The sequence below is a fragment of the Echiichthys vipera genome (assembly GCF_963691815.1).
Source record: "Echiichthys vipera genome assembly, chromosome: 20".
Taxonomy (NCBI): Eukaryota; Metazoa; Chordata; class Actinopteri; order Perciformes; family Trachinidae; genus Echiichthys; species Echiichthys vipera.
Window position 1 is genome coordinate 15,438,959 of NC_139845.1, and position 26,078 is coordinate 15,465,036.

Sequence of the window (26,078 nt, forward strand, 5' to 3'; positions counted from 1 at the left end):
GTAGAAACACAAGGACACCACCATCCACCTCAACTAATCATAAGTCAGTGCTAACCGCGGCTTGGGGAAGAGGCTGGTGCAGTCATAAGACATCACATAAGAGGCAAAGACAAACAAAACGACAATGTAGCAACACACGCAGACAGATGTTGTTTATTACTGCATAAATTAGTTTGTTGACATGCCTACAAGTGTGTTTGCTGGATGAGCCTGATATACTGTTGTGTTGTAAGAGTCTACAGTGTGTGTGTGTGTGTGTGTGTGTGTGTGTGTGTGTGTGTGCGTGTGCGTGTGATGAGCTATGAGTGTGGATGAGCCTGATATAGTTTTGTGTTGTGAGAGTCTACAGTGAGTGTGTGTGTGTGTGTGTGTGTGTGTGTGTGTGTGTGTGTGTGTGTGTGTGTGTGTGTGTGTGTGTGTGTGTGTGTGTGTGTGTGTGTGTGTGTGTGTGTGTGTGTGTGCATGTGCTAATGTCTGTCTGCGTAATCATCTGCTAATGACCCACAGTAGCTTGAGGTTACTCTTGGTCACACTCACTGCAGCAGCCAATCACAGTCATCCATAAACTGTAGTCTGTAAGAGGCAGTCTAATACCCTTTGACCTACATTAATTCTATAACAGAAGACAATCATGTAAAGGAATCTTCAAATTCTACGAGTACAGTTTCTACTCGAGCTGAAATGATTAGTTGATCCACAGAATCAACTATTTTGATAATAACGTAGAAAAGTCAAATGAAATGTCAGGATTCATGTCATGCTTTACCACTGTAAATTTACTTTATATTGGTTTTCCACTGTTCACCTACAACTTAAAAAATTTTTTAAATGTCCATCAAGAGTAATTTTGTTTTAATTAATTAACATAGGACTGCAATGGTTTTAGTCATCGATTCAGCAATCATCTCTCATCCTTACAGAGCCCATGCTGAGATCTTAAAGTCTTGTTTTGTCCAACCAACAGCCCAAAACTCAAAGATAATCAGTTTACTATCACAGAAGACAAGCTATGTTCTAGGTCATAGCATCTCAAAGACATTTCTCATTCTCCACGCTACACTGATCACAAGCCAATTTTGCAAGTATAGCATGCAATGTTATTTCCGACATCCTTGTTGGTAACCATAAAAATGATTTTCTTTTTTTATGAGTGCTATTACAGGCATTACATTCTTTTATGTACCGTATTAGTATCAGGTCATGGCTATTTTCTAATCAGAGTATCAATTTGTTTGGCTCATAATGTACCCTGAATGGTAAGCAAATAAAGCTTTATATTCTCAGCTGCAGACCAACACACTTATCTTACTTTAATAAGTATTCATCTGCAGAGCCTAACTGTCACCCCTGGCTATCTATAAGAGGATAGTGGCATGGTAGAGCCACATGAGACCTGAGTAGCTCTTTCTACGGTTACGTCCTATATAACTGTTGCCTATCAACCATGCATGAAAGAGAGGAGGGGGGCAGTGGAAACACACATACTGTTGAGCACAATCAGGCTAGAGCACTCGCACAAGTAGGCCACTTTCTGTATTTTCTGGGACATTAGGCAGTCAGGTTTTGTTTTCGAATAACAGAAAGTTTGACAATAACCGCTTGTTAGCTGGAAATGCCACAGTGTAGTGTTCCCGCTTTGGTGACTGCATGCAAACCTCTTTTCCTTTTACAGGTGCTCTTAGCACGAATGTGCTGCATAAAACCACAGTCTGAAAGGCCATCCTGTCATCCTCAATCGGATGCTTGGTTTCTGTAGTATAGCAAGAAGATCACCTGTGGAGCTAATCTCAATTTAATACGCTGTTAGACAGAGAGAGGGAGTATTATGATATCTCATTTGCCAGAATTAACCAAGGAGTAGCTTAAACTTCTGTTTAGCCCACTTCCCTGCATGCATAGTGAAAAGAGACAGGCAACAGATGTCCAGAAGAGAAAAAAACATCAGGCTACTTCCTTGCTGAATAATAACTGTCTGAACCAAATAATAATAATAACTGCCAACCCTGGGGATGGAGCAGAAGTGAAGGAGGACAGATATGATGAACTTTAATTAGACCCATTAGACACATTCTGCTCTGTTTGTAGTTGGAGGCAAAAAAAGGGGTCCTAGTAGCATCCCAGACAACAAATTTGGAGACAAGAACAATAAAGACATGGTACTAGGAACAAGAAGAATACACTAGCTTTTATCTAGCCCACTAATGCAACTCTCTGGGCAATGTGTAGTTGGATGAACAAAAATAAGTCAGTTAGGCATGCATTTTTTAAAGCCAACATCAGGTCCAGGTTATTTTTTTTGTCAGTGCAGGTCTGGTTGGTTTGTTGTCACACAAAAGTCAGGACAGCTGCATGATGGGCAAATGATGACAAAAAATGGTCTGCATTTTATCTTTGTTGTTTTGTTTTTTCTTACAAATGTCAGACGCATCACGAACATTGAACTTGTAATAATCTTGTGGAGACAGTAACAAAAGTACGCCCTTGTGGTGCACTCAGTGATTAAGATGACGGATTTACTGTAGGGTCACCTACTGAACAGCTTTGTCACTGATATAAGCCAGTAGCATGGGTTTTTTTGAAAAGGATAATATGAATTCAGTGGGTTCCTGCATTAGGGAATCAATCTGTTCAGAATTGGCAAAGTAGGATTTACTCACTAGGAATAATCTACAAGAGATAGAATGAAAATACAATCCTGCCCTAGCACCCTCACTGCCTTCAATGCCGCATCCCTCCTACTCCCTACTGCTATTATTTCACCATGCAGTTATGTAAACAAGGATATAAACAATCAATACTTCCCCAATTTGCCCTCTCAATCAATTTGGACAAAGGTGACAAAGTGTCACCCAATTTAAACTGTGTGAGGCAACCCAGGCGGGATCAATTTAGTGACTGATATGAATGGGGACTTCTCACAGCACCTTTTAGAACAGTACTCCCACAGACTTTAGATGGCAGAGTACTCCAGGTACATTATAACTTTGACTAAATAAGTAATGTAAGGTAAAATGATTCTTGTTTCTGGTTTGTGATAGATTTCAGGTCATGTTTCAAGTCAGCAAATTCCTTTTTATAATTTATTAAAATGAATGAAACACTGGACCAATAACTGCCAAATTCAATTACAGATAAACACAGAGTCACGAGTTTTCTCAACGAAAAGGTTATTTTAAATGTGCTTAGAATACTCGAAACGGTCCTTAAAAAGCAGCAATGGACGTTATTTTTTATTATCATCATTATTATTATTATTATGATTATTATTCTTTATTTACATGTTCGAAATAAAGCATTTATTCATTCATCATTTAAAAAAAAAAAAAATACAATTGGCAGCGGATGTCGGTTAGACGTTGACGTTCACGACTCCCTCCTACGCTGAAAACCTTATAGATAACTGTGAAACGTTGTCAAGGCCAGACTGCACTGTTGAATTCAAATGTGTCCGATATTATATTTTAGCAACTGAGTCAACGACTGAATAAAACGCTGGAGTTTGAAGTTAGCTAGGCCTCGCGTTATAACGGTTTCAATAACGTGAAAACGGTCGGACATTTTATCATATCTGTAACATAAACGTTACACAACATGAGACCCAAAGTGTGTGTAACGTTCACGTTAATCCGCATTTTGGCTGACCCCGACGGAAACAGTGAGACGGGCGGTTGACATAAAACAACACCCCTAATTATGTTATAATAGACATTTGAAGAATGTTATAGAGAGAAGCTTACCCAGCACGTAAATCGTAGCAAAGTTTCATGAACACTGAGATTGCCTTTAGTCTTTGCTTTATCCTTCAGTACACCTGCTGCTCAGGACGTCTAAATTACCGCCAGTCTCACGGGCGTAAACTCCTCACTTGTGTCCGTCCATCCCAATAATATCCGCTTGTTAAACGTCGTCTCCTGCTGAGCGTTGAGCGGTTGGCAGGCGAACAATGACAAGAAACAAATACCAGTTGCGTCCCCTCCTGTCTGGAGAGAGCTGCCCTGACCAGCACCGTTGGCCCGGAGTTTGCAGATACTAGCTCGCCTTCGTCTCTTGTTGATTTCGCAGAAACGGGCAGGGACCAGGGCCGAGGACATTTCGTCAGTGCTCGGGTGCTGCTTTCTTAAAGGGGCCGTCAGCGGTGCACGATGCTTCGGAGTCAGGACGGTAGCGCACCTCATACCACCGCCCTGTGGTGGCTGCCTGCCTCACGAAGTGTTCAATTACGAAACATGGCCTCACTATAATGTCATTAAGCATTTCTGTAAATTAACCAAGAAATTTAAAAATGATATTACTGTAGGCTACTGCTCCCATTGACCCACTGTGTTGAAAATGCTGGGGATGAGAATGCGTAACATGCCAAACAGAAAAAGTCTAAAATAACTGAACCTTGTTGGTTTTACCTACCAAATCAAATACATGTTTATTAAAAGGAAATTACAGAGCACATACACTTTTTCACATACACAATGCCGTTTCAAAGGCAGCCCTCTCCACACTTCTTCTCCAAACACAAAAATTCTGGTGGAAAAATAGTGGAATGACCCTAAAATTGGGTATGTTTTTAACTGCAAATTCTAAAATTGCCCAAGATTGTCAAAAAAAATCCTGCGGGAATGACCTTATTGTCTTCAATGGTTTTCCAAGCCCTGACTGACAGTCCTTGAATAGCAGTTTAATGGAATCTACTGTATAGTTAAATTATAAAGTACACTTTTGTACCATTTTACTTTACTACTGTTTAAGAAGAGTATTCAAGCTCACTATGACCTCATTACCCTAACCAAAAATAACAATTAATGTCCAATCATATATATCAGATCAGTATAAATAAGTGGATAAAATGTATTTTTTAAGTTTAAAGGTGTGTTCCTCTACCAGGGTCACTCTTTGTTTGACCTCATGGCATAAAGCCTTGGGGAAAAGTGAAGGAGTTCAAGTAGGCTGAAAAGATTAATAAAAACCTGACCTTGATCAGTATTATTCCTGATAATAAAGTATGCCACACATCCTAAATAATAAAATTCACAACCAACAAAACGTGACGCTAACCTTTGCATGTTCGTTTTGTCCGTCTGCGAGATTCTTCTTGGCTTCTGCAATTCACTGACTCCAGGACTCTTTGCTGAAGTCCCACTTATCCCTCTATTTCAGCAGTTGTTCAGCAGTGGTGACATAGTTTGGATTTAACAGATTCTCCCGTTGCTGCTTGGGAATGAATTTGGGAGCAAACGGACAAAGAAGAGGGGTTTTGAAGGGCCGTAGAGTGAAACAGGTGGAAAGTGAGAGACAGAGAGAGAGAGAAATAGGAGTCAACTGACTCCTGACCCCTGAGATGGGACCAGAGATTACGAGGAAGTAACCAAAAGTACTTCAATGTCTGCAGCCAGACTACCAATGAGGCCAACGAGGATCAGTGTAGTCTTGTCCTCACTAGAGCTTTGGCCTGGTTGTCCTGGGGCTGCTGTGTTTCCACCTCCTCCTCACCACAAACATATCCACGTCTGTGAGCAACCTACATTAGAGTTCAAAAGTTGCTCAGACTTTCCAGTGTTATCATAATCATTAGGTTGCTTTCTACATTTAAAGATGTCAAACATTCAGGAAAATGTAAAGCATATCTTACTAGTGCAGCTTCTGTTGACAAAAAGTCTACGTTTGTGTGGCTTTAGCTGCTACTGAAGACTACATGGCTGATACAAAAAATAGGAGACAGTGCACATTTAGCTTGTCTTCACATTTGTGTAGGCAAATGTCTGAGGCACTGACAAAGATAACTTCTCAGTTCATATGTACTTTCTACAGACCTTTAGAGAACAGTAAAGCAATATTCAGAGTCCTGTAGAGACATTACTATAGCCTACTACAGTACTGCATTTCTGATAGGATTATATGAAAAGCAGTAAGGAAATTGTAAAGAGCGTGACTCTATCATGTACTATGGACAATCATTTGTTTCCACTCATTTGAATACGTAGCTATCACTTCACATCAATGCAGACTACAATGTGAAGAACTGCTGAGCACCACTTTACACAAGTAGGCCTACTGTACATTGTCAGTTAGAGAGCCATTATAAAGCACCCTTGAATTCCTGCACCATACATAGAATCACATTAACATATTTTAAACAGAGGTTTTTTTTTCAGGAAACACTGGACCATGTAGGCTAGACCTAAACTGAAAAAGGATTAAAGCAGAAATTATTGATAGTTTATATTGATAACGGGCCGCATAATTAAAGGGTTAAAAGGGTTCACGCAGTTCTTCAAAGCTAACTCTAAAAACCCACTCTATGCTACCTGCCCTGCTTCCAACGGCAGCCAGACCAAGTTAGCACCTAGCTTGTGAACATTGTATAGACTGTAGCTAAAGAGGCAGATCTCTTTAGAGTGAATATTGTCCAGGTGGGCAGAAACATGAGTCCAAATGAATGCTAATGTTGCTAAATATCTGCTGCGTGTGTAAATAGACCATTTTTGCTAGCAAGTTTTCCATAATCCTTTTTTAAAGTCAGTGTTGTGTTCACAACTTGTTTCTGCTGCCCCCAAGTGGCCAAAAAAACAGTTATTGGTGTTACAGATTGCAACCAGCTGAATACCTGTTCCCTCACCTATACTAACTATGTTCCTGCAATCGAGGGAAGCTTTCTACCGCTGCATTTCTACGACTCTATTTACAGAAACAAAACTAGCATAGCCTACCGTGTATGCCTCATCAGTGAAGTTAGCACCGAGATAGCTATGAAGGGTCAAGGTTAGGTTTAGGTTAATCTAGGAAAACTAGGGTCCTAGCATTGTGGTCCTGAAACTGCAGCCTCCTTTAATGCATGTAGTAGAAGCTACGGTGGCCTTCAGGGAACATAAAGGCCCTCTCTTGCGCCAGTGTTTGGTTTGTTTGTTGGGGGACATCGTAGAAACATGGCATGCATGGAAGATGACCTGCTCCCTATGTAGAGGTTCATTTTAAGCTAATAGCTTATGTGTTTTATATTCCATTTCTGCCAATAGATCCACCTTGTACATAATGGCTATTTAAGGCGTTATTGGTGAGTGGCAATTCAACGCTACAATGATTTTTCAGGCCATACTTAGTGGTGATCTTGTAGTGAACTGAATTTTGCTTGAGTGGTGTTTCTAATGGTTTGTTCACCCCTATTTGCATTCACAAGGGAGACAGAATATTAGATCTTTCAACTATGTTACTAATTGTATGTACTGGCTTAGTGTCATCACAATTCATTTGCATGAACAATCTAGGTAAATGTTTCCATCTGTTTAAACTGGATGATTTGTCATTGTAAGCAGAGTATTGTGTTCATCCTGCATTTGCATTGAGACAATATTAATACCCTTTCCCAAGTTCAGTTAAGATTATGGGTATTTTTTTGCTCTGTCATTCTGTCTATCTCCCTGTTTTAGGCCTCTTATCTTAGTTTATTCCAGCAGCAGAGCCTGTATCACTGGATCACGATTTGTAAATACTATAAGCTTAAATGGGATACCACTCGGGGTTTGCATACTGTGTAGTCATCAAAGATTGTGCAGAAAACTAGGGGACTATTGCTTTTAGACACACACACACACACACACACACACACACACACACACGCTCACACACACACACACACCACACACATAATGGATTTGTGGTTCGTGATCCTCTTCAGAAGACTTCTAGCAAAAGTAAAGCTGTTGAGTTTTCCCCAATCCTTCATCATTTACACTTATTTAGAAAACCTTTTAATCCCAGAGCAGTATTTTCTAAAGGGTCAAAAAACCTTGTGTGTCTTATGCAACTGGCAGAGCACCCTGAGTCAATTTCAAAAACAGTTGGTAGGATGGATGATGAGGCTGCTGATGCAAAACACATCAGATGGTTGATTAACTACTAACCTGTAGGGGCGGCCGGTGGAACAGTGGTTAGAGCACTCACCCCATGTATAGAGGCTGAAGGTCCTCGAGGCAGCGGCCACGTGTTTGACGCCGAACTGCGGCCCTCAGCAGCATGTCTCCCCTGTCTCACCCCATTTCCTGTATGTCCTATTTAATAAAGACTTGGAAAACTGCCAAAAATAATCTTTAAAAAATATATATATCCTAACTTGTTATCATTTCAACAAACGATTAGCTGTACCTGTCTTATAAAGTACATTATTAAATTTGACAGCTGTTCAAATTGTAGGCTAATTTTTATTGCTATCAGTTGAGATACTGTTTTGATTGCTTGATTTCCAAGGCCCTGTCACCGACCACAATCTATAATCTGATATTACCTGGGCCATTGTGTGTGCGCATCATAATGTCAGTGCTGCATCTTCTCTTAACTAATCCATGTCACCCCTCATATATCTCCTAACCTCACACTACAGGCGGAAATAGGACCTATCTTAAGACCATGCCTAATTGAAAACATGGTTTTAGCCATCGACAGTGTTTCTGTGTTTATGATAAAGGATAACCCATATCAAGTGTCAAGCAGGATATGGGTGGATATGGATATTGTGCATTTCTTTCTGTTTAACATTAAGATTGAACCCTGATGCTACTTGGTTTATTTTAAAGACCCTGAAAACTTAGTTTCTCAATTACCCTATGAGTGGTGGGTTTTCGACTTGAACACAACATTTTCTTCCAGTGCTTCTGCCAAAACAGTTTTAATCAATTCACATTGGAGACAATCCGAGTTTAGCAACATTTGGATGACAGTTGTAGAGTTGTTTTTATCTAATGTTGCCAGGCCACTGTCAATCAAATCTGATTAGACCACACCCACACTGTCCTGATTAGGGTACGTGTTTTGTTTTTGCTTGTTTGTTTTTTTTTACTGTTAAACTATTAAATAATACCTCTAGATGTTTTGCCTTGAACTTTTACTTTACGGACTATTTAAGATTTGAAACCAAGTTTTCAGGGGCTTCAACAACACCGGTTGTGACTAGATTTGAAATAACTCTCACAAGACTTGCTGCATGATAACCTATCCTAACCGTAACCGTTCAAGGTCAATGTCTAACGTAATTTTGTGCGAGTTTCGCAAATCTTGGGGTAGCATCTAGCATCTAGACACAAGCGTGGGCACTGTGGATACGTGACAATTAGGCCTACAAGATACCTGTAAATGCTTAAAACATACAGTAGCACAAGTAGAGAAGAGTCAAAAAACTAACACAGTAATGTTGGCAATATCTATCTAGAGTTAGCTAACGTTAGCTAACATTAGCTACCATAAGCTACTGGTCATACCAGTCAAAATTCAGCTTTAGCAGCAAAACTCCGGATTGTATTGAATTGAGCAATGGCACATTTTATTGCTTATGAATTCAACTGCTTTTTTTGTAAAATGAAGAATGTGGTCTTCCTTCCATTTAAAACGTTACACAGTCTCATTTGATCCTTTCAATAAGGTACAAGAAAACACTCTGGCACACACTCTACAGTAGGTCAACATGTGATTTTGCATTCTTCACCAGTAGATGGCGCAGTTGGATCAGTCATCCTCTTCACTCCTGCCTGCATGTTTCTCAGCACAGTAGTTTCTTCAGGATGCCAACTGTGGCTCTCGTGAGTCTGAATTATTTAGTTTGCCTGGCTGTGATGGAACAGAGATACAGAGTTGGGCAGAGGGTCATTGATAGACCTCTGACACTTGTGCCAACTCAACTTCTCAAGTTTCAAGTTGAAGATTTAATTCCAAAATGAAATATAGACGACGTGACGAAATTATGTCTGTTTTGAGAGATGTGATCTAATAGAGAAGACAGTGTTGCTACTGTAAACTCCCTACATACATGCATCATGATTGTGACAGCCGACCACCACCAGTAATTTTTTGACATGCTACCTTTGTTCTACTCCTTACTTCATTTTTGTACCTTGAGTCACCTAAGGAGAGGTCTGGCTTTAGTTGCCATAACAACTAACCACCCAATAGGCCATTGAAACCTGACCCTCCCATCTAACCTTTCACTCTGCATGCTCAAAATCATTTACTTGGCAATACCCAGATATGTGCACTGAAGGCTACATGCACACGTACAGCGTTTTTGTGATGGATGCACAATTGTCATTTCCATGACCTGGCATAGCATCCAACACTCAGACATTACAACGATGGCATGAGCACATCTATCTTATCTACACTAAGAGATGGAGAAAAAAGAAAGATTCCACACCTTGTAGTTATTTAATGCACTTACATCTTAACCAGTTTAAGCCAAAGAACCATTCATGGTCCTATCTGACCTCAGCAGCCCTTTACCTTTCTCTCTTTTAGCTCTTTGATCCACCACCACTCAAGTGCATCTCCACTAATCTGGTTCATATGGCTGAAGACAGATTCCTAAGGACAAACATTAAAGTGAAGGGCTGCGTCTAGTCGGCTTACCTTGGAATGCTAGAGCAAAGTGCTGGGTCTTAAAGTGGGCTGAGCTGTGGGAGAAATGTAAATAATGTGGGGGAAAAGTTCAGTGCAGGGCTTTGCAGTGACCGGTCAATTATTAAGCTCAACAAAGTATCTTCAGTGGCAGGCTTACGGAAGATTTGTATAGCACAATGTAGAAATGTTATCTATTGAATAATAAAATTATTTCAGAACATTTGTTACAGCAAATTTCAGTTCCTCCAGTGATAATTCAAGTTTGCTATGTAACACTAAAGCAGTACATTTGGCATTTTGTGGGAAACATGCTTGTTTGCTTTCTTATGCCATAGCTCACAGTTGGTCAGGGTTAGCCTAGCACAGGGGTGCCCAATCCTGCTCCTGGAGAGCTACTGCCCTGCATGTTTTAGGTTTCTCCCTGCTCAGTCTAATGCCCTGCTCATAATCAAGCAGCTGAAGCTCGGCACAGGTTTGATAATCATTAGAGTCAGGTGTGTTGGAGCAGGGAGAAACCTAAAACATGCAGAGCAGTAGCTCTCCAGGAGCAGGATTGGGCACAGGAACATTGTAAATGTAACAAAATCCATCTACCTGCTTCTCTAAAACTCACTTATCAAAACATGACCAGTATATCTAGTTCAATCCGTGCAAAAACCTAAGCGTAAAAACAACAACTCGCCATTTGTGGGGGTCATGTGGGATATTTGTGGGCAGGCATGAGCAGTAACTTCCTGGAGTCTTCTCTGGGGGCCCTCCTGTTTCAAGTCTTTATTCTGAGCTTAAAATAGCTACAGTAAGAAAGCAAATGAGTGTACTTTCCAAAATGTCAAACAACTGCTTGAAAGATTAAATGGAATTATTTTGCTAGGCAACAGCCTTGGTCCATGTTAACTTCCTGTCAGCTGATGAAATTCACATTCACTTCAACAGGAAATAAACTTGGACACATTTAGAATGGTTATGTGTACAACTTTGAAAAGGTCTATAACGTGTAAGTCGTTAATTTTCCGTTAAGTTACTATCTTTCAAAGAGTGAGTTAAAACAATGCTGATTGATCATACGACCCACTAATGTAAGCACTTCTACTTGCCTTTTGACGAGTATTCAGTGTGTTGGTGGCGACATTCCCTCTCTAAATGTAAATAAGGCTCCATGTTAGTGACGCTGCTGACAGCGGTTGGTCTGCCAGCATGGACATATTAGGTAAGGGGTGTCCAATTCCGGTCCTGGAGGGCAACTGTCCTGCATGTTTTAGGTTTCTCCCTACTCTAACACACCTGATTCTATTATGATTATCAAACCTGACGAGCTTCAGCTGCTTGATAACGAGCAAATCGGTGTTACAGCAGGGAGAAGCCTAAAACATGCAGGACAGTGGCCCTCCAAGACCAGAATAGGGGACCCTTGTATTAGGTGGAGTTCGTCAGTGCTGCGTTCACTTGTAATCGGAAACAGGAACTTCCAACTTCTGAGTCATGCTTGTAGTAAGGGCAGACGTGTCATAGGAACATAGTGTGATGTGATGATGAAGACAGCATTAACTATAGGCTTGAACACAGGACATCGTAGCGTAGTGTGAGACCTGGCAAGTGTCTGTGTGTGTGTGTGTGTATGTGTGTGTTGCAATTATTTGCTTCTATAGACTGTGTGTAAATGCGTGCATGTGTGTGCCCTGCAAAGGTTACCATCAAAGTGAGGGGATTTATTAAGACTGGCTGCCTCCATTGTTCTCTGAGGATTAACACAGCCAGACAGATACACCCATACCTCTAACCCCAAACCCATTTTGATACACACACATGCTTCTGATGTTCAACTCCACAGCAGAGCAGTCAGCCTTTAACTTTACTTCCTCTCACACACTCACAGTAAACTGATTTATACTGTTCCCTGATAGTCAGCGGGGCTCTGATCCCTTGGCACAGCACAGATTGAGACTCCCACATATTACCTTGTATGGACAACATCTTCATAGCATACACAGCACTTCAGGGTGCACCTCTGTTTGAAATCTACCGTCTCTGCTGGATACATTCCAAACTTCTGTCTATTCATCTGTCCCTCCATCCTTCTCTCTTATCCACAATATTATTCTTTCCCTGATACAAAACAAAAAACAAAACCTAAAAACTTGGTTTCAAGTATTGTATAAGTATCGAAAAATTCAGAGGAACATTCTGGGACTTTATCAGACTGGGTATAGGTCTTGATTGGCTTTCTCCAAAATATTTAACCTAGTGCTATGCTTCAAAGTTGGTTTGTGATCCACCAAAAAACGCGTACTGAGTATACACCATAGACTGTGTAAAGAATGGACATAGTCTCTCCGTCAGGGTCCGTTCTCTCAACTCTATCCAATCTGATCGGCCTCGTCTACAGGAGTCCCCATCTTGTCAGACTTTGACTCCACCTAATTTCCTCTTACCAAAAAGGGAATTGATGTGACGTTGGGGGGGAGGAAGAAACGTCCATCTGGCTGCCATATACGTCTGAGGAGAAGTGAGGGCCAGCAGCTAGCTGGCCACTCGGTGAACTGCAATTTTTGGCACTTCAGTATTGGATCAACCAGGAAGTTGAGGTGATGGGGGCTTGGTATACACTGACATGTCTGATTTGACTGATTATGTAGCATTTTGTTTGAATTCTTTAAAAGCTCTATATAGGCCAAAGTTTGTCTTCTGATGAACTTTACTAGAAAAAATGAATAAACATTTGAAGAGTCAGAACTGTTAGCTGTAAACAATAGTGATGTCAGTAAGATTTGGTCAGCTATGCAATATTAAGTCATCCATCTTTGCTCACTCCATCTCAGCCTTTCTTACCCTCAGGTGTGCATTAACTACAGGTTATGAACTACTTTTTAAAATACAAAATGTGAAAATATCCGTTATCTCATCGGCCCATGTCTGCTGAAAAAAATGGCATACTGTGCATCCCTAATATGCACCAAATATTGTTATGTGACATATTTTTGGGAGGTTTCCACCAGATTCCAGGACCTACACTCCACGGCCACTTTATTAGGTGCACCTGGTGCTTAATTAAGTGTCAGTGTGGTCTTCTGCTACTGTTACCTATCTGCTAGAAAGTAGGTGGTGTTGTGTGTTCACAGATGCTCTCCTGCATTCCTCTGTTGGAACCAGTGGATATTTGTGTTACTGTTGCCTTTCTATCAGCTCCAACCAGTCTGGCCATTCTCCTCTGACCTCTGGCATCAACAAGGCATTTGCGCCCACAGAACTGCCGCTCACGGGATCTTTTCTCTTTTTGGGACCATTCTCTGTAAACCCTAGATGGTTGTGCGTGAAAATCCCAGTAGATCAGCAGTTTCTGAAATACTCAGACCAGCCCGACTGGCACCAACAACCATGTCACGTTCAAAGTCTCTTAAATCACCTTTCTTTCCCGTTCTGATGCTCGATTTGAACTGCAGCAGATTGTCTTCACCATGTCTACATGCCTAAATGCATTGAGTTGCTGCCATGTGATTTGCGTTAACGAGCAGTTGGACAGATGCACCTTATAAAGTGGCCGGTGAGTGTATAACTTCTCTGTCACTTTCATTTTACTGTCATTTTACTCACGTACGCCAGAGTAAAACTGTAAACTTAGTGACTAACAATTTTTATTACTCATCACTTGTTGGATCCAAAAAGGTTGATGCTAACTTATTGAGAGTGCACATGTTGCAACCAGCCCCGCTTCCTTCTGGGCAACAGACATGTAAGGCTGCGAAATGGTTAAAAATTCATCATGTCTTTAATTTTACAGTCACAATCATTTTTTCTTTCCAGTGTCTTGAAACCATAAAAAATAAATATACATTATGTTACAAAACATTTCCAGTGTCTTGGATCAATAAAAAAAACAAGGACATGTATTAACAGCACTGATTACAGGAAGGCAAAACACTGGAGTTGTTGTACGTATGGTACAAAGGCATTCAGTGAGTGGTAAACAAGACTTTAAGTTGCCTAATATTAGCTGCAAAATGCATAGAGTTGGCATCATTTTCACTTTGAACTCAGATTTTCGGCAATTAAGACTTTTTTATACTGAAGGCTTTGGAATCTGAGTCAATTCTGAATCAAAAACAAAAGCTGGAAACATGAAATCTATCAGTGAGAGTGAAAAGTGTGAAAAGCACAGATCTTAAGATAAGATTCCCAGACTGTGCTGTATTTCTATGCCACCAAAGGCCGACAAACTATTTCAGAATAAAAGTGAGTTAAAAGTGAAACGGATTCCAACCCTAATGTGCACATTTACTGTAGTTCATGACTTTGGTAACCAGGAGTGTATTGCATTAGACAAAAAGGCAGGACGGACACTGGAAAAGAAGGCTTCAGGTTCATTAGTGCTCAAACTGTAAAAACAGAGTTTTCAACAGGAGGGGGAATTCCTCTCTCCATTCCACAGAATTAATGTTCATTAAGGCCCACTGTTTTGTGTGTTCATGTACTTGAGACATTCTGGGTCACTCCCACACAAACATAACAGTATTGTATCCATTGTGAGTGTGTGTGCGTGTGTGTGTGTGTGTGTGTGTGCGTGTGTGTGCGTGTGTGTGTCTGTATAGCAACATATGCTACCAGAGAGTGTGGTACATAACCAGAAAGCCCACTCCAGGCTAATGCAGCATGTTTGTTTGTGTAAAGTCTCAGTTCGGGTTTGTTCTCAGTCGACAAAACCAGCATATCAAGTGATTTTCACAAATGAAAAGTTTTCCCGAGCTAACACAGGCGGGGGATTTTTTAGTTTACAAACGTGTCCGCGGTACAGCTGAAATACAAAATAGATCATTTCTTCTTCACCTTTAACAATATCTACATGTTAATTACACTCTAAATGCACTGCACAGAGAGGATGGGGAAGCCTTTCTCTGAGTATAAAACAAAAAAACAAAAACAAAAAAGAGCACTTAGTGTGTGACCGCGCAATCCGATATCAGAGTCGGATGTGTCCAAGAGTCAGTGAGAACAAGTCCTGTCAGCCCTATGTCTGACGTTTTCTTAAGGAACTTTTAGTCCTTGAAATCCTTTTGGACTACAAATGTACCAGCATGTATTTAAGTCTGGGATTCATGCACAGTGATTGTTCGTTCACCTCTCCAGCTTTCCTAACTCGACCCATTGATTGGAGGAACATCATGTTGGTGCTTCTTCATCTTCTGACTCTCCGTCCCCGTTTCCTACATTGGTTTTGGCACACGTGGCTCCATTTCATCCTCTCTTGGTACAGTCCAGCATTCCCTTTATTATTTCTCACATCTTTTCATTATCTCTTTTTTTCTTGTCTCTGGCAGTCCTAAAGTCTGCAATTAATACTGCTCTACAGAGAGAAGGAACATGAGAGGAGGGATGGATGGACAGATCAGAAGTGGAGATCACTTTTTATCCCCTTTCACCTGATCTGCAGCACCTGCCCGTTCTCAATTTTCGTTTCTTTTATTCCCATCCTCTTGGCTCTCCTTTTTTTCCTCTCCTTCCCAGCAGGTTTCTTTGCTCCTCCACTCACAGGGGCAGGCTGGTCTGGGTTTTCCTAACAGGTCAGATCGAAGTCTCGTTACTGCCACTGTTAACGGAAGGAACGGAGGAAGGGAAAGAGGAGGGATGGGGATGAGGGGGAGATGCAGGAAAGAAGGGTGCAAGGGGAAAGAAAGGAAGGAACATGCAAGGTAAAAAATGACTGTAGGGATGCAGGAAGTTATCATGCAGCATTTAAGCAGGATGGTCATATTATTCATGCTATAGTTAAAGGAATAGTTTGACATTTTGGGACATACAATTTTTCGCTTTCTTGCCAAGAGTTAGATGAAAAGATATATGTCTGTATGCTAAATATGAAGCTACCAGAGGCTGCCTGATAGCTTAGCATAAAGACTGGAAATAGGGTAACCAGCTTCTGTGCTGTATTTACTGTATGAATGGTAACAATCTTCTCAGTCTTGACAACAAAAAATGAAAAAGGCATATTTCTCAAAATGTCGACCTGTTTGATGAACTATGGATCCTATAATGATGCATGCATTATTGCAATATTTGACATCACGGTCAACCAAAACATGTTATTTACTAAAGAGATTTTATTAAACTCTTCACTATCAATTTGATTTTGAATCCTTTTAAAATGATTCAAAATGACAAGGACTCATTTTTGAAGCAGCGGTCATTAATGTGCTCTATCAAGTTCATTTTATTACTGGTGAGGTTTTTTTTAAGCACAAAGAATGATGCAAAATAAAAACACTCTAAATACTACTTACTCTGAGTCAGACTCGTTACCGCCATTGACCGTTCCTGACTTCAAGTGCATTGCCACTCCGCCGTTGGACTCCCGGTAGATGCCCGCTGGCGGGGCCCCAGAAGGAATCTGCGGCCGTGGGGCGACGGGGGGCTTGATGAGGGAGCTGTTTTCATGGTTGCCGGGGCGACTTCCATCGTTAGAGGCCAGCGAGGGCGGCCGGGACGAAGGGGTCATGATGTTGACGGAGGGGAGAGGTGGGATGGAGGTGTTGTTGTTGTTGGGAGGAGGGGAGGTGATGGTGGGGGAGTTGTAGTCACTGAGCTTCTCCCTCAGACGGTTCTTCATGTTCTTATCGCTCAGCGGTGGAGGGTAGCTGATCTTGTTCTTTAAGATACCTAAGATAGACAAAGAGTTCACTCAGATGTAAATCAGATCAGTCAGTTCATTAAATTTCATTTAAAATAGTTGTCTTCTCTTACCTTTTCTCTGCTCTGGTTGGTGGTTACTGTTGCTGTGGGATTGGCTTGCTGGTGTAGCATTACCCGGCGTTTGTTTGTCTCTCTCCAAGGGACTCTGCCTCCCTCTCTCCCCAATGTGGTTGAGCTTATTTTCCGGATGCAGCTCCACGTTCACCTTGGTCTCCACCCTCAGCCTCTCTGCCCCGCCGGGATCCTCGCTGTCACTGGCTGTGGTGGCTTCTGTTGGCCAGTATGGCTTCACGTGATTGGATACTGAATCCACTAATAAGAAAAACGAGACGTATAAGCAGCAATGTTAAAACAAAATTCCAGTCAGCCTCAACATTTTAGTACCTTATTTCTTTGATATTCTAAAAGTTCTACTGTATATATCAACTGTATGTGCAAGTGTTATTGGAACCTTTGGATTTCTGTCAGCTCTGGTGCATTATGCCCAGTGGTGGATGAAATATATACATAAGCAATTCCTACCTTTCTGGCTTTTTGACAAGTTTCTTTTTTTAATCTTAAAATACTACTAATAAGCATATGGCACACTAAAATGTAAAAGAAATCCACCAGGTGTTAAAACTCATCAATATTTAATTCTCTTATAACTTATGTTCCTATTGTTGATAAAAGTATGACCAATCATTTTATTCAGTCTGAATAAAAAAAGTCCAGTAGAAATACCTCACTGCACAAATACTCAAATATAAGTTAAGTTTGTCACTCAAAATCTTATTTAAGTAAACTTACATGAATAGTATTAGTCAAATGCAATGAAGTATCACAAGTGAAAGTCCTCATAATACTATGAAACATTGTATTATATGATTATTTGAACACAGATTTTATCATCTACAGTATATACCTTTAGGCGTGCTGTGAATGGGCTGCCTCTCGTTGTTCCACTTCGGCTTGACATCGATGTCATCGTCCTCGCTGTCGGAGGAGTGCGATGAAGCGTAGGAGGAGCTGTGTTCGTCGGCTGACAGCTCACTGTCTGAGTCAGAGTCTGACAGGGACAAGGAGGAAGGTAGAAAGATGAGCCTCTATCAATAAAATGCAGCGGTATTCATTTTTCCATGCATGCAAATGACTGAGAGGTTTTACTTGATTCTGTAACTCAATAATGGTTTATGAAACACTCACCATCTCCCTTGGTGCCGTTCCTGTGGAAAAGAGGTCCATCCAGATCTGTGTGTCCTTTGGCTGTTCCTGAAGAGACACTGGGCTTCTGACCAGACTCCTCCCTAGGTAGATAAAGGCAGATACAGGAAGAAGGAAGGGAGAGAAGGACAAGGAAATGAGAGAGAGAAGTTGGAGTGGAAAAGAAGAGGTGGAGATTAAGAGGAGAGAGAGTGGTGAAGTACAGCGACGCTGGAAGTTAATTCAAGCCCAAACTCGCTGTTTGGAGCCACTAATGTTCAACAGCTGAAACAACGGGCGTCTCTCATTGCAAAACACTCGCCCCCAATTGTGATAGAGTTGTGCTTGCATCAGGTAATAAATAAGCCGGCTGCTGGATCATCAAAAGTGAAAAAGGTACATCTCCCACGGATGGATAAAACGAGGGTAATTCAAGACGTAGTACTTATTGCAATAGCCTCCTCTCCTCTCCACCTGACGCTGTTTATTCCAGATTGGGTTGAGATGTTGGCTTCAGGACAAAAACGCTACTGGAGACTCTGACCTGTCTGATGGCTGATCTGAGAAAAACTTCTGGAAGTAGCTGAAGACATGCCAACTGCCTAAGGGAAGAATTATGTGTCTGTATTACATTCCCACTTAAACAGGTACAGTCCCATCTCCCTGCTTTCCCAAGTCTGCTGCCCTTCTCTTTCCCTCTCTGCCCTCCTCTCCTCTCAATCTACAGTAAATCTCCCCCTTTCCTCCACACCTTCTCCCTTTGCCTCTCGCACAGGCAGCACGCCACCTTGCTTCCCCCCCTCAGGTGTTATTGCTCTGATTGACCCCAGTGTCAGCTCGCGTTACCCAGATGACAGCTTTACGAGCCGAGGCGTACAGTCACACCTAACCTTGATTCTATAAAACTCTTTTAAAACTCCAGGTATATGTAACACCACTCTACTGCGATGAAAACATGCCTGTGGTACATGCAAACACACTGCTATACTAGACGCTCAGGAGACATTATGATATATCCTGGAAGAGATTTATCTAAGTGTCAACTTCTTAGAGAGTAATCAGGAATATACTTGTTCTGATGCTCAAGTGTTCCATGCTAATTCTTCAACACACACAATTTGAAGTAAGAAAGCAATAAAGGGATGTAGATTTACATATGCTTCAAAAAGCATACTCAACTCAATAGATTTGGGGCTATCTAACATCATAACACAACATAAAATAAACCTAAAAGCTGCTGCAAATTTTTAAAAAACAACACATTCACTATAAATGATACCCATTTCCCATGTAGCACTGCCACACTTAAGTGCATAATATATACAGTGTTGATGTCCCCATTCACATACAGTAAGTTAGCTATATTATTTCTAACATTCAAACCTTCATGAAGGTTAGGCTATAATATTGACCTTTTGTTGAAACTGTTTAGAGTGTATTTTTTTGTTATATGTGCTTTGAAGCTATCACATTATTTAAAATGTTTTCAAAATGTTTCTCCATACTCTGAAAGTTTGTTCTCATCCTACCAATCTTGCACACTTGTCTTTACTCTTTATATCATGAAACCTATGGTTCCACAAAACAATAGATCAAGTCAAATAAAGTAAGCAGCTTAATATGTGACACAACAATGCAACAACAGTATGTATGGATAGTGTGAATGGATTTATAGTGGGTATTCTTTTACCTTGTTGCATATCAATGAGAGGTGATAGGTCTTTTTTTGTATGTGTGTGTTGGGTTTTGCAACAAAGCCCTGCGCCATGCACAGGAAAATCTCAGCATAGGCTTTCATGCAAGCAGAGTTGCTGTACAAAGCAAGTGCAATTCTTTGGTAGCATGCACTTGTGATAGAAAAGAAAGAACTCCCCCTTAAAATGTAGAAAAGCAACAACTCAGCAACTTAACTTATCCCCACTTTGGATAATGACAGGGTGCCTGTGTAAACTGAACGTTGTGTGTGTGCCTATATATATAAATAAATCAGGGGCTTGGGATGTATTAGTGTTTGTGAGACATCTGATGCATTAGCAGACATGCAGGGAGGAGAACAAAGAAAGATAACATAAAGAAAGTGAAGCGGACAAACAGGCAAATGGGTAGACATAGACACACTTGTCATGCAGCAGTGTAGTAAAAGCAGCCATGCAGTCAGTGAGCATGTTGTACCTGAGTGTGTAAGCCAGGTAGCTGCTGCGGCTCTTGGCTGACCTGAGCGTGCTGTCCAGGGAGACGGTGGACTCGCCGATGCCTGAGCGGTACAGCCCGCCGTCTTCTGTGTATGTGTTGTTGCAGTTGAGAGAGCGCTGAGGACAGAGAGGTGAGAGGATGAAGGAAGAGGAGGAAAAGGAGGACAGAAAACCAAAAAAAAATAGGACTTTTCAACAGTGACAATAAAAATGAAATGACAAACATCAAAAATATAAGATAATATGAACTACACGTGGGGCTATATAAGCGCATGTCCTTTAACTCACTGTGAGCAAAGAGGCCCTTGTGGTGCTGGATTCGTCTTGTACGCTCTTCTTTCCTGTGAAGACATTCTTGAGGTTCTTCCTCACCTCTTGGTTGAAGATCACATGGAAGAAGAAGATGAAGACTCCCTGTGAAGAAAGCCAGAGGTGTGTTATAAACAAGAGAGCAAGAAAGAGTTTATGATGATGATGACCAAATAAAAAGTGTCTGTGATGATCTCGCCAGTGGCTGTCGAGGCGAAGCACAGACGCTGTGTTACCTGCAGACAGCTGAAGATGGCGAACAGGTAGTGGAAGGTCATTACGTCGCTGTTGACCGCCATCAGACCGAGCAACCAGGTAGCACTGATGAGTAGCAGCAGGAGGAAGGCCATTCGAAGTGCGGGACTGAGGAGGGAAAATCGATCAGCTTCTCCTAGTGCCAAAAAGCTCTACTGTATATTAACTTTTGCGTGCTGTGCTATATATTGAATTCTTAATGTGACTTACATAGCTCCTGACTTCTCCACAGCCTTCTGTCTGCGACCACATGAAGCCTTCGCAGCCAGAATAAAGATCACTATGTTCACCTTTAGAAAGAAGGAGAAGGTTTGAGATTAGAGCATCTAATTCTCTTTTGTATAACTGGGGCATTTTATCTTGATATTCCACCTAATTTAGATTATTTATGAAGCTATGAAAGAATGTTCAACTCCTACGATTCAATCTAAAACATTTAATGGTCTGAATACACTCAATGTCTACATAGACGACAGAAAATCAGCAGTCCTGGGACTATTTTCATTCATGCACATACCAGCACGACTACAAAGATGGGTCCTGCAAAGCTCCAGATGAGTGTGTCATGGACGGAAAGCCAGCAGAAATCTGGGTTACCATAACCCTGAGGGTCCAGACCTACTGCCAAACCTTTAAACACACAGAGAGAAACAAAAACATATGAGCCTTACAACAGTTTCTAGGCCTCGTTTCTTTCATTTCCTTCTCACTACTTGTCTCCCACCTGTGTTTCAGTTATTCTATTATAATCTTAGTCACTCATCACTGTCACTTTAATATAATAATTATGTTTGTGTCTTTTTTGGATCTCTGTAACTCTATATGTCTCTTATACCAAGTTCTCAATCAAAATTCCAAATCAAGTGAGCTTTGTTGGCAACCAATGCTGCCAAAACATGTCAACACAACGTCAAAGCGTATAATATATGACGGTAATGTTATCGTATATCAAAGCCATATAAAGTCAAATGTGCAATAATGGCGTGCTTAAAAAAATGGTACTAATTGGAGATACCAGATGATTTAAATATGATGCTGCAGTTACATCAAGAGACAATGAAAAAGGGCTATAAAAAAAACAAATAAAACAACAAATTGTTTATTAGTTTGCGACATGTCAAGATTAAAAATTTCCAGCTACGCACACGTGCTTCTCCACCGCAACTGTATGTTCCTTTATACATGAAATGTGTTTTTGTCTTGATTTGACAAATTGTGGACATCCAAATAACAGCTGTTTCATTATGTGTTTCTCCCCCCTCTCTTTCCACTTCTGTCTCTTGTTCAATCATATTCCCACAGGGATCGCAGATGCAAGTCACGGCACGAATGCATCCTGACAATCTGCCATCTCCCACTGCCTTGTTTCTGCGCGTGTACGTGTGCATGTGTGTGTGAACGTGTGTCTCACCAGTGATAATAGCTGGGATGCCCCAGCCCATGGCATAGTAAAACCTCATGTGGCCATGGTTGATGTTCCGCAGCTCAGTAAGCATGCGGTAGATGTGCAGCCCCTCCACGAACATCCAGGCGAAAGTGCACATGTAGAAGTAGTGGAGGAGGATGGCTATCACCGTACACACAAACTGAAAAGAGAAAGAAAGGGAGAGGGAGGGAGGAGGAAAAGAGTCCACATTCAGATAAGCACACCACAAAAAGGAGCTTCGATTTTTCTTTTGTCTTCTTGCCATCCATGCTGTGCCTTTCCCTTTCCATCAATCGATCAAATGAACATCAGGTAAATGCATCCCAGTGTCAATGATCCATCTGTCATTTAACAAAACTTTACAACCTAGTGCTGTTGATGCACAAGAAATCTATATTAGCTGATGCGTTGACATTTCAATACTCATTTATTGCAAAAAATGCCCCAAAAAGCCAAGTTTATACTGTTAATTAAACATGTTCGGATATTGGGACTGCTGGTTTGTACAAACAATCAATTTGAAACGCTGGGACCTTTCTGGCATTTTAAAGATAAGAAAAGTAATTAACAGATTCTAATAAGCAATATTTGTAGCCCTAAGAGAGGGGTAGCAAACTAAGGTAGCAAACCTTCATTTGTTTAATGACAAACTTAGTACTGATTGTACTAATTGTACTGTCCCTCCCTATTTCCACGTCTGTTGTATTGGAGGAATGCAGTGTGTCAGGGAATGTCCCAGAAGTTGAGATACTGTATTTTAATGTTAGTAATGTTGAGGATTGCCGTGGAGATCAGAGAAACAGATAGACAGAGACTTCTTTGACAGAGTTGTAAATCATCCTGCAGATGGCCCTGGGCACACACTGACAGCATTCCACAGTTGAGACACTCACACGACACTCACACTCACACACACACACACACACACACACACACACACACACACACACACACACACACACACACACACACACACACACACACACACACACACACACACACACGCACACACACACACACACACACACACACACACCTAAGCACTCGATAGAGGACATGCATGCACATAAACGTGCACTTATGAATTCAGAGATGGAAAAAACATTTTTATAAAGAGACTTGGCAGACTTGGCTTCTGCGTTTAAAAAAACGATACGGTTGCAGAAAATGCAGCATGTTGTAAGTCAATGCTTGAGTCCCGCTCATCCCAGTCAAAACACTGTGAGTCAGACTTTTCTACAAGAAAAAAAAAGACTTACTCATCTAGAACCTGTAAGTGTACATGCGCCTGACCTGTTATCTAGGTTAGTTGGTTACTGGGCCCCTTGACTTTTGTAATTTCCTTTTTTAAGCTATGGGGACTTCTGGTTTATCCAAATGCAGAGGAAATGCTGACTTGTTTGGCAGACTTTTTGATGTAATAGGGTGTGATTGATTCATTAAAAAGGGCTTTGCTATAGAAATGCCCACTGAAAGATTGTTTGAGATTTACGGCTGTGCAATATATGATCATGTTCCACTGTGATGGTCAAAGCCAAAATGTACATCTGTTTGACAGCTGGTGGTTGGCCAGCAACCCAGCACAGTCTTAAAGGACTGACAGTTGGGCCTGATGATCTTGTGATGTCTTGTGTAAGGCTGGAGACATCTGGTTTAGCCAGACTAGTCAGAGCTGACACATTCATTTAAAAGTCTTCCTCTTACAAATGAAAAGTTGAATAATTGAATACACTCAGGAGTTTTGCTGCTACATCCTCATTGGGTTTGGTATGACCAGTAGCTTTTAGTTGTTAAATGTCAACTAATGTTAGTTGGGCCTCTTGCAGGAAGCAATATATGAAGAAATGTTCTCTTATTTTCTGTTTGTTTCCAAGGTATGTTCTCATCTCGTCAGTACCTGTTGATTTAAGGGATTCCCCACTGTTTTCCTTAGTTTTGCTCTTCTCTGGGGGGAGAGAACATATGTGGAACACAAGTGGTCGAGAGCTTTCTTACCAAGAGAAATAGCATCTAACTTTTCCATAAACTGTTTGTCCATCGTATGGTCAGAGATTATTTTACTTACAAGACCTCAATAACCACACCGCTTAGCTTCGTTCGTGTAGCCTTACTGAACTGCTAGATATTACAACACTGCCATACATTTCCACTGTAAGCCTTAAAGGCACAGTAACCTGTCACTCAAAGTGTCGAACAGGACACAATACTGAGACTCAGACATAACGCTCTGGAATATCACATTTACTTTATGTTTAAGTTCTTCTTCTGACAACACCTGGCCTAATACAGTGTTTGACCGAGTGGTGTTCATCCCAGCACACCTGGGTAAGAGCGGATTTGTGTGGTTAAGAACACTTAACGCAAGCAAATTTTAGAAAATGTTGATGCATGAGGCCCATTGTTTGTAATGGTCATTACCGAGAAAGTTTTCCAACTCTGCTATTGTTACTCTATCTGTTAGTACTGCTTTAATTATGTTTTATTTTGAAAGCTTGAACCTGAACAGGTAGCTAAGGAAAATGCCTTCAAATAAGAAAATCTGAAAAATTAGATAGAACGTGGCATTCTTGTCACTATCTGATTTGCAAAGTTGCTTGTCAAATGTCCATAATTTCTAAATTTAGAACTATATTACATTCATTTAGCTGATGCCTCCCCCCAAAAGCATACCAAGTGTCTCAGCTTTGCAAACCTTATATCTTATATATATATATATATATATATATATATATGTAAACAACGCAGGCTCACCTGTCAATGTTTTCTGTACCACAGACATGCAAAGGATTTATCAAGTGAAAACTAAAAAGGTGTTTTGGGAAACCTTTGCCAGTGCCTGCTGCCCTGAGGCCTGGTTCTGAACACAGGTACCAGTAACAACATGTTTCTACATTGTTGTTTCTCTGTGACCCACTCAACTCCAAACTCCATTATGAACTTAACATAATTAGCTTGTTAGATTTCTGACTACAGACTCAGTACTATCTCAGGCTACATATTACACCCTTTTAATTAGATAACTTTACAGAGTTACACCAGTTCATTAAAATCAACTTATAGCAGGCTATATTTGGAGAGGCGCTTTGGCTACTGGCACATCCCTTACTATTTGTCATAAGCCCAGCACCAAAAGATATAATCCGTCAAATAAAATCTCAGGTGGGCTCTTGGCACATTAATCCTGGTTAAGTTCCTGTCAGCACCGATTTAGATGGCTGCCCGCAAGCAAACAAATATCGTTAGATGCCTGTCAGTTTTTAATACAGTAAACACCAGTTAGAGACATCTTTATCCCGCCTCAAGTATCTGCTTGCCACAAGCATAGAAAAGTTCTAACTGATGAATCCATGTATCATATGAATCTGTTTTCTCTTATCTAAATGCCCAGGATATCATTCATGTTACACACTTAATGTAAATAACTACTTGGTTAACAGCGTTAGATAAATGGCGAACTGAAGGTATCAGTTTGAAACTAATGAACAGGGATGTTGTTAACTCTCGTGACAGCTAACAACGCACACGCACTGCGTTTTGTGACACCTGAGGAGTTACAGCCAAACTTCAGCCACATTTAAGCGACAGAACTTACGTGACACATTTTTTCACATCCAGTTTAAGAAGTCAACCAGTTTGGGAGCAGCTCATTTAAACAAAAAAAA

The 26,078-nt window shown here is 40.9% G+C and overlaps 2 protein-coding genes across 10 annotated transcripts in view; both read right to left on the reverse strand.

Annotated features, from left to right (window-relative positions):
• gramd4a (GRAM domain containing 4a) overlaps positions 1-3,916 on the reverse strand; it is a 49,883-nt gene extending 45,967 nt beyond the window's left edge. For all 4 annotated transcript variants that reach the window (XM_083934979.1, XM_083934978.1, XM_083934977.1 and 1 more), the window contains exon 1: positions 3,738-3,916. In XM_083934979.1, coding sequence (XP_083791105.1) covers positions 3,738-3,766 — 29 coding nt within the window. In that variant the 5' untranslated portion in view covers positions 3,767-3,916. The remainder of the gene's footprint in view (positions 1-3,737) is intronic.
• Positions 3,917-14,118: 10,202 nt separating this feature from the next.
• Positions 14,119-26,078, reverse strand: part of celsr1a (cadherin EGF LAG seven-pass G-type receptor 1a) — a 92,955-nt gene continuing 80,995 nt past the window's right edge. For 3 of the 6 annotated variants that reach the window (XM_083935029.1, XM_083935027.1, XM_083935025.1), the window contains 11 exons: positions 22,402-22,576; positions 21,508-21,620; positions 21,201-21,280; positions 20,972-21,098; positions 20,715-20,840; positions 20,407-20,543; positions 18,238-18,338; positions 17,957-18,100; positions 17,104-17,364; positions 16,644-17,019; positions 14,119-15,919 (listed from right to left, as the gene is read on the reverse strand). In XM_083935029.1, the coding sequence (XP_083791155.1) occupies positions 15,892-15,919; positions 16,644-17,019; positions 17,104-17,364; positions 17,957-18,100; positions 18,238-18,338; positions 20,407-20,543; positions 20,715-20,840; positions 20,972-21,098; positions 21,201-21,280; positions 21,508-21,620; positions 22,402-22,576 (1,668 nt within the window). In that variant the 3' untranslated portion in view covers positions 14,119-15,891. Of the gene's footprint in view, positions 15,953-16,643; positions 17,020-17,103; positions 17,365-17,956; positions 18,101-18,237; positions 18,339-20,406; positions 20,544-20,714; positions 20,841-20,971; positions 21,099-21,200; positions 21,281-21,507; positions 21,621-22,401; positions 22,577-26,078 lie in introns of all 6 variants that reach the window. The other 3 variants (XM_083935030.1, XM_083935026.1, XM_083935028.1) reach the window with 2 other exon arrangements.